Below are 12,191 nucleotides of genomic sequence, written 5' to 3'. Positions count from 1 at the left end.
CTGGGAAGTTTCTAGATGATAAAAAAAAATTCAATGTCAAATTATAATGTTAATATTTTTCTACAGGTGTACTAAATTTTGTAATCATTTGTATAGTTTCTATGTTCTATTCCTGATTTGAGGTATTTCATGTTTTAAAAGAATCTGACATTACATTTATTTAAGTGAAAAACTTAGAAAGATGTAGCTAATAAATTTATAATCACTGTTTAAGCATTTCAGGAAAACTGATTATTAAGTCCAGATATTTTGCCTTATTCTGCATGTAAATACTACTTAAATGCTGAGAAAATTTGATTAGACTTTTCATAAGTGTTTGAAGTGCTGATGAGGACTAAATTATTAACAGTGTGACTGTACTTTGAAATGAATTTGACCATGGTGTTAAATGTTTAGGGTGGCTTATAAAATTCAATAAATTTATAAGATAATATTGCTCAAAGTACCAGTGAGGTGTTTTAAATTTCAAAATACATTATACTGGATTCATAAATAAAATGATAATATTTGTAAGTTGAGCTCAAAGCTTCAAAAACCGAAGTTCTAAAATTTGCAACCATTAATAACTGAGTATCAGTAAACGTAAAGCTATCTGTAAAATGCCAGTGACATGGATTGGTTACACAAATTATGATTCATCCAATAATGGAGAGTGTAACTATTAAAACAATGTCACAGAATAATCAACATGGGCAATACTTCGATTTTTTTTAATAAAGCAAGCCAAAAAGAGAGCTAGCATAAGATGATTCATTTTTATAATATGCCTAGTCTTATATATATACATACAAACAGAAAAAACTAAATGGACTAACATCAAATTGTAATTAGTTACTACTTGGTACAGGTAGTGTGGGTGTGCATGGGTGCACCTTCCAACATTTATTCTATTTTTGCGTTAAGCATGTATATTCTGCTAGCAAAAGAACATTCTTTTTAAAACAGGGGGAAATAAAAGAGGACAATGGTCTGGAAGTAGCTCCAAGATCTAGAAGAATGCCAGCATTCTAGGCTTCATTGTATATGGAGTTGGGAGAAAAAAGAAGCTTTTGAGAGAGCTACAAAGGCAACAGTTTTCTTGGGGTAAAGCCAGGTTTCCAAGACCCAGAGGTGAAAGAAATATTGTGTAGGGAATGGACCACGCTTTCCACTGTGACCCAATTACACCTTACACATGTATCTATCAAAGCCCCTTTGGTGCAAGTATTTGTTTATGGGACTATCAGGGAGTGTTACACTATTCATTTCTTTGAATACAGGAATTGTCTTCCTCTCCTGTGTAACCCCAGTGCCTAGCACATAGAAGCCACCTTGCTCTGGTTTGAATATCCCCTTCAAAACTAATTGCCACTGTGATGGTGTTGGATGTGGGACCTCTAAGGGTGAATGGGAGCCTGAGGGTGTAGCTCAGTAGTAAAGTGCTTGCTGGTTTGATTCCCAGAATCAAAAAAAAGAAAAAAAAAAAAAAGGTTATTTGGTTGTGAGAGCTCCACCCTCATGGATGAACTGATGGGACAGTGGGTTAGGTGTCACAGAGTGGCTTTGTTGTAAATGTGAGATCTCTTAAACACATGCACAGTTAGTTCTCTTGCCCTCTTTCTCCCTCTGCCTGCTCTCTCACCATGTGATATCTCTTGCCAAGTTAGGCTGAGCAGGAAGTCCCCTCCCCCAGATGCAGACCTTTAATCTTAGTCTTCTCAGCCTCCTGAACTGTATAAAAATTAATTTCTTTATAAATTTGCTGGGGATGTAGCTCAGTGGTAGAGCACTTGTCTAATGCATGTGAGGACCATAAATAAACAAATAACGCAATCTGTGGTATTCTGTCATAACAACAGAAAATAAATTAAGGCATACCAAACTGAAAGAGAGGGGCTGGGGACGTAGCTCAGTGGTAGAGTACTTACCTGCCATGTACAAGATCCTGGGATCAATTCCTGGCTCTGAAAGAAAAAAAAGGGGGGGAAAAAAGGAGTGAAGACTAATTCTTTATTTCTCTTATTGCTTCTATAGCAGGCATTGGAGCTCTCCTCTTCGGAATAATCCTTTTTAGTTAAAGCAATTCCAAAAACTTCACTCACAAATTCTACTCATTTTCAGGAATGGCCAAGTGATGATCATTTTTGATATTGAGTGGTGGATACATATATACTTATATAATTTTCTTTTTTTTTTGTGGCTTTATTTTTTGGAATTTCCCATATTAAAAGTTTTTTAGGAACTTCTTCAAAAATTCAAAGCAAGCTGGACTCGGTGGCACACGCCTGTAATCTCAGCTGCTCAGGAGGCTGAGGCAGGAGGATCATTCCTGAGGCAGCCTCAGCAATAGTGAGGCACTAAGCAACTCAGCGAGACCCTGTCACAAAATAAAATACAAAAAAGGCTGGGGCTGGGGCTCAGTGGTTGAGTGCCCCAGAGTTCAATCCCTGGTACCAAAACAAAAACAAAAACAAAAACGAACAAACAAACGAACAAACAAACAAACAAAAAACACACAAACAAGCAAACAAAAACAGTCATGTAAGAACTATTTACTGATTTATAAGAGTATACTGTGTACTAGTCATTGCATTAAGTTCTAGGAATACACTAAGTGTGAATAAAAGCTGGAGTTGTATGTGGGGTGTGAGTAGTATAAACACAGAGGCTAAGATTTACTTTACAGTGGTATAAATGAAGGGAGAAACAAGGAGGATGGACCCTTGGGGCAGAGATAGTGATGGAGTAGTCAGGGATGAAATTAGAAGCTAATTGATTTAGTCAAGCTGACCAGAAGGGGTAAGATAAAAGCATTTGTAATATTTTCCTGATTATTTTATATATATTTTTTACGTTTGCTTCCTTGATTTTGCATCCAAAGAATATCCTTGCAATTGCTTGCTATAGATACAGATCTTTTAGGTTTCTTTTAATCTATGGATTACTCCTCCAACACACACACACACACACACACACACACACAAATTCTCTCTCTCGCTCTCTCATTATAATTTTTTTCTTGAACAAATCAGGTTATTTGTGCTATAAAGTGTCCTAGGGTATAGAATTTCCCACTTGCATCTCTGTGTCATTGTTGCCATGCTCCACTGTTCCATGTATTTCCTGTAAACTGGTAGTTGAGTCTGGGCTCTTAATCAGATTCAAATGTTGTTTACCTCATAGGTGAAAGTGTTATGTCAAATTTCCTTTTGAGTTTTGTTGCAAACATCATGCAGCAATGTATAAAAATAATTATTTAGTTAAAAATTACGGCTGGAGGTGTAGCTCAGTGGTAGAGTACTTGCTTATTTGCCTAACATGGACAAGATCCTGGGTTTGATCCCTAGCACTGCAAAAGAAACAACTAGTGAGGTGAATAGAGAGGCTACGTCTTGGGAGCAAATTTTGACCATTTGCACATCAGATAGAGCACTAACCTCTAGGATATATAAAGAACTCACAAAGCTCAACACCAAAATAATAACAAATAACCCAATCAATAAATGGGCCAAGGAACTGAACAGACACTTCTCAGAAGAAGATATACAATCAATCAACAAATACATGAAAAAAATGTTCAATATCTCTAGATATTAGAGAAATGCAAATCAAAACTACTTTAAGATTTCATCTCACTCCAGTCAGAATGGCTGACTATAAGTGCTGGCGAGGATGTGGGGGAAAAGGCACACTCATACATTGCTGGTGGGACTGAAAAATGGTGCAGCCAATATGGAAAGCTGTATGGAGATTCCTTGGAAAACTGGGAATGGAACCACCATTTGATCCAGCTATCCCACTTGTTGGTCTATACCCAAAGGACTTAAAAACAGCATACTACAGGGTCACAGGCACATCAATATTTATTACAGCACAATTCACTAAACTACTAAACTGTGGAACCAACTTAGATGCTCTTCAATAGATAAATGGATAAAGAAAAATGTGGTATATATACACAATAGAATATTACTCAGCAATAAGAGAGAATAAAATCATGACATTTGCAGGTAAGCGGATGGTTTTGGAGAATATAATGCTAAGTTAAGTTAGCCAATCCCAAAAAACCAAATGCTGAATGTTTTCTCTGACATAGGAGGCTGATTCATAGTGGGGTTGGGAGAGGAAGCATGGGAGGATTAGTCGATAGGGCAAAGGTGAGGGAGGGGAAGGGAGGGGGCATGGGGGTAAAAAGATGGTGAAATGAGATGGACATCATTACTTCTTTGCCTAAATAAGTATGAAGACATGACGGGTGTGAATATACTTTATATACAACCAGAGATATTAAAAAATGTGGTCTATATGTGTAATATGAATTGTAATGCATTCTGCTGTCATATATAACAAATTAGAATAAAAAATAAAATTTAAATGAATAAAAAAATTAAATAAAAAATAAACATCAAACACCCACCACAGAGGTTAAAAACATAACAAAAGGATTTGCCAGTATTTCAGAAATTCCCAGTTTGCTTCCAAATAAATATTCTCTTTCCAGTTCATTCCAGAGGTAACTACTATACTCATTTTTGTGGTAGTTATTCTTTCATTTTCCTTATAGCCCTTAGAAATGTATTTCTAGAAGAATATTACTTGGTCTTGGCTTTTTGTCTTTTATTCTATGACTTACTTTTCTCCTTCAACCTTACGATTTTTTTTCAACATTACAATTTTAAGATTCATTCATATTATTTCATGTAGCTGTAGCTCCTTCCTTTTTCCTGTTATATAGTATTTCACTGTATGAATATACTACAATTTATCCTTTTTGTTGGTGGACATTTAGCTTGTTCATACTTTTTTGACATTACAAATGATAACACTATGAAGGAACATTTTGGAACATGTCTCAAGGAGCACACATACTAAAAAGTTCATCTAAGGTATAGAGGAATAAGATGGCTGGGTGGAGGGTACGTGCATGCTCAACTTTAGTAAATAATGCCAAGTTATTTTCCAAAGTGCTTATGCCAATTTACATTCCCACCAGTAAGTGAGTTTCCCATTGCTCTGAATTCTTGTCAACACTTGATATTGTCAGATTTTGCCAGTTGTTGGGTTCAAAACCTCTCTTAGTGTTAAATTGTGTCACATAGTTAATAGTTCTACTGAATTCACATGAATCCTATTCAGATATTTCTTTGGCTTGTTCCTTATTTTCAGGAAACATAAACTTTATATGACATTAACGTATTTCACTTGTGAGCTGTTACTAAAACTATGGCATAATTTTTGAAGAGTGAAAAGGGGGAAGGGAGATATTTGTATAATTTAAGGGCTCGATACATTATAAGACGTTGGTAAGATGAATGACCCCTTACTCGTGGGTACATAGCAGCTTTGCATCATGGTGCTAAGAATCTAGATAAAAATATATCTTTTGTGGGGCTAATAGAAGCCACTCCATTCAACCCCAAAAAAACCCATCTGATCCTCCTCCCCTTTTTCTAAACTCATTCCCCCTTGGTGCTTCTTGCCCCTTTAGAAGTTTATTTATGAGAGTATTCACATCATAAACTCTTGAACCAAAATTTCACACTTGGGCCCATGTAGCTGCTGTATAATCTAAGACTCTAAATATCTTGGGTTGTTTTCCTTAGAGTTTGCCTTGAGGAAGAAATTAGAGATCATATTTTATTCAACACTTGGCATATTTCTAAGAATGATGGGCATTATCTCGCCTTCCCAATGTTAGCCTATATCCCTTACTCCAAAATATTTCCATCTATTGAGTTTACTCTTTGCAGAATTATTTTGCTCCACCAATCTCCAGGGAAAATACAGTGTGCATAGAAATTATTCTTAATTTCTCCCTTCTCACCACTTTTTTTCACAGAAGGGTTCTTCCTTGTGTCTAACATTCTTTGCAAAAGCAACAGCAACTTTTATGATTCTGTATCCTGAATGGTGGTCCACCCAAGCTGAAGTTCTGAAACTTGTAACCATTTGTTTCCTTTAAAACTTGTAGCAACAAAACTTTAAATAAAAGGCAGGGTGTTAGATCTTGGCAATCAGAAGGCTCATAAGTGCACTTTTCTTCCCATGACCAGCCACCTCATTGCCTTATCTTCTCCTGTCCAACTTATTTCATGCTTCCTTCCTGCAGTTCTGTTTCTGACCCATGGTAGACTCTCATTTTTTTTTTTTTTTTTTTTTTAAGACAGGGTCTTACTCAGTTGCGGAGGCTGACCTCAAATTCCTCCTCCTTGCTATGGCCTCCTGAGTAGCTGAGACTACAGGTGTTTGGCACTGTGCCCTGCTGAAGTGTGACATTTAAAAAGACTTTTTTGAATGGTAAAATACACATACATTAAGTTTACTTTTTTGTGTATGGTGCTAGGGATCACATCTAGGGCCTGGCGCATGCTAGGCAAGTGCTCTGCCACTGAGCCACACTGCCAGTCCCTACTTTATCCATTTTGAAGTATATAGTTCAGTACTATTAAGTACCTTCATATTGTACAATCAAGCTCAAGAACACTCTTTATCTTGCAAAACTGAATTTCTGTTCCATTAAACATCTCCTGATTGCCCACCCTCCCTCCGGTCCCAAGTAACCACTGTTCTACTTTCTGTCTCCATGAATTTGACTACTCACCTCATGTAATGGAATCATTCAGCATTTGTCCTTTTGTGACTGGCTTATTTCATTTAACCAAATGTCCTCAAGATTCAACCACATTGTGCTATGTATCATAATCTCTCTCCTTTTTAAAGTTGAAAAAATTTATTTTATGTATCTACCACACTTTCTTTATCCATTCATCCATCCATCCATGGACCCTTGGGTTACTTCCACCTTTTGGCTACTGTGAATGATGCTGTGAACACAAGTGTACAAATATCTCTTCATGATCCTGTGACAAGAGGATTCTTTTTTGGTCTACATCCAGAAGTGGAATTGATGGGTCATATAATTTTAAAATATTTTGAAAAATCATTACCGTTTTCCATAATGACTATATTAGGCAGACACTTTTTTTGGTGGAGGTGGTGGTAGGAAGAATGGAACTCAGGCTCTACCACTGAGCTACATCCCCAGCCCCATGGGTTACACATTTAAAATTTCTGTTATGCCCTAGAGGAAAAAAATTATTGTACTGTAGCCTTCATCTGAGGGGAAAAAATTGTATGGCTAAGAATGAACACCGTCAGTGTTCATGCTTTATTAGAAAATGATTAAAATGATTAAGAGCAAGGAATTCCTATAATTGGGACAGACTTGATAGACCATCTGATCCAGTCATATACAAGAAGTAAACTGGGATTCAGACAGCAAGTGGCTTGTGGAGGACAAGGGGCTAGTTAAGGGGGAAAAACCAGAAATGGTGTTCAGAGATTTCCAATCTTCAACCTTAGGCAAAGAAAACAATTTTCAACACTAAATACTGTGTGACAAAGAACAAGAGCTATGGAGTGGATTTCACAACCCTCTGCCTGTCGTATAGGTATTGTTTGTTATCCTCCCAGTTGTTCTGGTTGACATTGAAACCGAGGTGCTCTTCTAGATCCCACTGCTGGAGGGGTCCTGAGCATCCTAGGAGATGGAGGGGGAGACAAAGGAAAGCAGTTCATAATTAAGAGCTACCAAGCATGGAATAAGACCCATAGAGCTGCCAGTGTGGGGCACGGATTCAGCACCCTTCTTGGGGTCTCAAAGATCCTCGCGCTCCACTAGGGAGGTCCCCATGCTCTGGAATCCGAACGAGACGGCTCGGGGACTTCTGGGGACAGCAAAGCAGTCAGAGTCGCGGAGCCCGGGCAACTTCCCCGGCAGGACCGCGCCCTATCTCCCCCGCCGCAATCGGGGAGCCCCGGGCGCAGCTGAGCGCAGGCTGCGGACCGCGGCAGGCACGTGGGCTCGGCCGCAGCGCTGCGCCAGGCACCGGCTACCCGTTCGGCCCAACCTCGGCGCTCCCGCCTCAGCCCCTGCCTCTAGGGAGAGGGTTCCTCCCCCCTTCCACTTTGCACCAGTCCGAGGGAATTTGCGGTCGGTGACGCGCATCCTTAAGCGAGCCACCTGCAGCGCGGGGCGCGCCGCTCGGGGCGGTGTCGCAGGGTTGGGCTGGCGCGGCCTGGGGACCCCGGGCTCTGGAGGCCATGCCGGCGTTGGCGCGCCGCGGCGGCCGGCTGCCGCTGCTCGGTAAGGCCCTGCTCGCCTGCTCGCAGACCCCCGCAGTCCCTAGTGCGGCCCCTCGGCCCCCACCCTGCACTGGGGACCCGGGCGCGCGCCTCCTCCGGCCCCGCCGCCTCGCTCCTCCCCACGCTCGCTCCTTCCATCGCCTCCTGCGCCCCTCCTCTCTTTCGCGCCCTCCCGGCTCGCCCAGAGCTTGCCCACGGCCCCAGCTTTTCCCACCCCTTGTCCTCCTCCCTCTTGCTAACGTCCCTCCTCGGGTCACTGCCGCGGTCCTGAGCGGGCCCGTACTCCACGGGCGGCCTCTCCAAGGCTCGGCGCCGGGTCCGGGGCCGCGGCGTCCACCTGCTCGGCCCGCACGGTCTGGCGGTGGGCAGTCCGTGTGAGTCTGCGGCCGCGAGCTTTGCTCCAGGTGGCCCGGGACCACGTCTGAACCGAGTCCTGGATACAGTAGACGCCCAGGGGTGGGGGGTGACTTTAACTCTTCTTCTGAGGTTTTGATTTATGGGGTGAACTCTGATGGGAAAATTCGCCAGCATCCTCTCCCAAAGCGAGTCATCCCAAATAACGAATCCCACCCCCACCTAATTTCGGTTGGATCAACGACTAGTTACTTTGGAAATATTATGCAAACAGGATTTACATATTAAAATACCAGCCGCCCCTTCTTCCTACATTTTCTTCCCCCGAGATTAAACCCTAATGGGATTTTCAAGGACTTTTGAGTTCTTCCTCCCAAATTAGCTGCTGGATAGCGTAGTTGTGATTGAAAATAAAAAAAAAAAAAATCTCTTTCCGATCCGGTTCACGTCAGTTTTCTATTTGGAAAGATGAGAAGGTTGAATCGAATTTGGTTTGACGAGACAGAGTTTTGGTAGCCTGGGAGCTCTGTTCCCTGTCCTAGGTCTGCAACCTTGGGACCCGTGCTCACCACCCCAGCCTTTTGTATCTGACCGACTACTGCTTCTCCTCCAGCTCCAAAATTGAAAGATTCCAACATGAAGTCTCTGGTAAATAGAGAAAATAGTAGCAGTATGGCAATGCAGCAATTATTTCCAATAGTTTTATTCCCAAGTAATTAAGAATTATAGAGTAAGAAAATAAGGAGAAAAGTGAAAAAAAAAAAACCTCAAAGGTTACATTTCTTAAACATTTATCTTTACTAGGTAAATGTTTGCATTTCATATGTATAGCACAGTATGTTTTTCAGATTCTGCTAACACGAAAAGTTAACTTTCTGTTTTGTATGATATTAGTGCCTTTTTCCTGTAGCATGAAAGACATTCTAAAGGTATAAAAGGGACCGGGGTTGTAGGTCAGTGGTAGAGCACATGGAAGATCAATACTTGGAACATATTTAAGCCACATTGTTTTTTTTATATTTAGGAAAGATCTTAGAAATTTCTGTGTCTCTTTCTCTCCAGATTTTTATAAACGAAGTTTAACTGGCATGCAGTAAATATGCACAAATCTTGAATACAAATCCATTAATTTTCCTATATAAATATACTCACATAACCACTATGGGGTCAAGATATGAGCAGCTCTAGCTCCACCCTTTCTCAATTCCTATTCTCAAAGTAGCCACCATTTGACTTGTAATACCAGATACTAATTTGCCTGTCTTTGAAGTTCATATAAACGAAGCCATTGTTATGCCCCCCTTTATGTTGTAAGCACTGCCTTTCATGAATGCCTATAAAGTCTTATATATATAAAGTCTTATATATATATAAAGTCTTATATATGGCATTGGGAGAATGGGCCTTATCTGCATATGCACTGACACTAGGAAGAGAGGAGCATTTCAGTATTTCAATAACTGTGATACTATCTCTTTCATTAGTGTCAGAAAATTCATATTCAAAGCCTTGGATTACAAGCTATATAGTAGTCATCCTTTGCTTTTCTTGCTTGTTTTAGCTTCTGGCCCAGGGAGCAATGAATCAGGAGAAGGTGGAGGGAAAGGATACTGGGCACAGATTGGTTTGGATTGGATGGGAGACTGGACCTGGTGAACTGTTGTTAAAGTCCCCTCTAACTCTACAAGTCTAGCTCTGATTCTGGCCATCTAGGTTTGGATTCCCTATTCACTTGTCTTGGGTACTTTGTATCTATCTACAGTCAGTTGTCCTCTTACATTTAACTGGGAAGTACTTGCCATCCACTAAAGAATGATCTACTTTTTATAATTAAAAAAGCACTCTCAGTAACAGTAATCTGCTAAGATTTTTTGTTGTTGTTGTTTAATTTGTTGTTGAATCACCTACTTAAATGAAAAATAATTGGGTGATGAGATATGAAATATGGAAGTTCAGGGTAGACTTCAGATCAGGAAAATAAAGAGAAAGCATGCATTAGGGAAAGAATCATTTTTACTTAACAAACTTTGTTGAATACCTATTTCTCTGCTAGGCATAAAGGGTACAAAGATGAATGAGATGGAGGTAGGGGAACTTTGGTATAAATAACCAGTTTATTCTGCTTAGCAAATGCATGGTATTTGCGTTTCCCCAGGAAAAGTGTTTTAGCAAGAAGCTTTCTTTTAGTTAGTTAAACCTTTCAAAAGTTATTTTTGTATGTTTTGGAGTGGGTGAAGGAGAAGGTAAAGTAATTCCAACAGTTACTTTGATCACCAAATATCTATAGATCAAAAATAGCATGCTTCAATGAAGAAAGTTTCAGCCAAATCAGAATAGGAATTCTAGGCATTTTACCTCCTAAAACTATTTACATATGGCTAGATTGTATTGAATGCCTATGGGAAAGAAAATGCTCTTTCATTTAAAGAAAAAAAGGATTGTTCCAGAGTTAAGTATGGTCACCTTTTGCCTTTTTTGTTTGTTTGTTTGTTTGTTTAGTTGGGGATGTTGTTATGTTGCTCAGTTGGCCCCCGAATTCAACCTCCTGAGTAGCTGGGACTATAGGTACATACCACAACACCCAGCAAGAAACAGTTTTCTAAGCATTTTCTATGATTCTTGGAATAAATTTGCTGACTACATTTTATTCTGGGAGAGCATTCCTGCTCCCTGGAGAGGCCCACAGGATGGATACACTTTTGTAGTATCTGCAGTTCTGTGTTCTCTCTCCTGTTTTCATTCTCTAATGAAACTCAGAAAGCAGTGTGTCAAGAGCTTCTATCACAAAATGTTCAAGATTGCCATCTTGCTGACTCCCCAAGTACCCAGCAGACATCAATCACCCTAACCTTTGGGTAAAGATTTCGATTTGACAAAGAAGAAAAAAAAAAAAAAAGCAAATGATCTCAAGAGTATTGCATTTTTTACCATTTTTTTTCTTGATTTCTGGAAGGGACCTTACAGATAATAGGAGTAAGAATTCAAAGAAGGAAGACTAGAAATCAGCTCAGCTTTCTTTATAGCTTGATCTTGCTACTCTGCTGTGTCCTCCGTTCATTCTGTAAGAGCATACCCTTGTGACTCTCATGGTAGGCAGTTGGTCTGAGCGATTTTTATCAGATGAATTTATGACCTTAAGTTTTCCCAAAACTTCCAAAAAAAAAAAAAAGTTTGGCCACCTCTCAGGTAGCCATAGTTATATGGTAGAAAGTTTCTATGTCTTTTGGGGGCTCCATGAACTTAAACCTAAGTGTTTTACTTTTTTTTTTAATGTAAATAGGCACACTACCTTTATTTTATTTATTTATTCATTATTTTTATGTGGTGCTGAAATCAAACCCAGTGCCTCATTAGAGTGCTAGGCAAGCGCTCTACCACTGAGCCACAACCGCAGCTCCAGTGATTTACTTTTGATCCGTGCTTTCCATAGTTGTATCCTCAGAGGTCCTGAAGTGAGGAAAACTTTAGTAGAAGTCACCAATGGTCGTTAATTTGACTCATGCAATATTGTTCTTTGGGTACCAACAGATGTGAAGGAAATATAAAAATAATATAAAGGACACAACCACTGTTCTTTTGTGGCTAGAGGAATTGCATAAGATCCTAAAAGAGGAACTCTTGGTATTTTTTAGGTTAAACAGTAAGAATTTTTTTTTTTTGCTGCTGTCATTATAGAGTCAATTGATAGCCAAGAATCCTCTGTAGAATGATTT

General features: G+C 39.7%; 1 protein-coding gene across 1 annotated transcript in view; it reads left to right on the top strand.

Moving 5' to 3' along the window:
• Positions 1-7,935: 7,935 nt before the first annotated feature.
• The window catches only part of Flt3 (fms related receptor tyrosine kinase 3), a 78,237-nt gene continuing 73,981 nt past the window's right edge, over positions 7,936-12,191 (top strand). The window contains exon 1 of the mRNA XM_048801001.1: positions 7,936-8,125. Coding sequence (XP_048656958.1) covers positions 8,083-8,125 — 43 coding nt within the window. The 5' untranslated portion in view covers positions 7,936-8,082. The remainder of the gene's footprint in view (positions 8,126-12,191) is intronic.

Source organism: Marmota marmota, unplaced genomic scaffold (assembly GCF_001458135.2).
Source record: "Marmota marmota marmota unplaced genomic scaffold, marMar, whole genome shotgun sequence".
NCBI classification, from domain to species: domain Eukaryota; kingdom Metazoa; phylum Chordata; class Mammalia; order Rodentia; family Sciuridae; genus Marmota; species Marmota marmota.
Note: the sequence above shows the minus strand (reverse complement) of the source record. Positions and strands in the feature narration are given on the sequence as shown.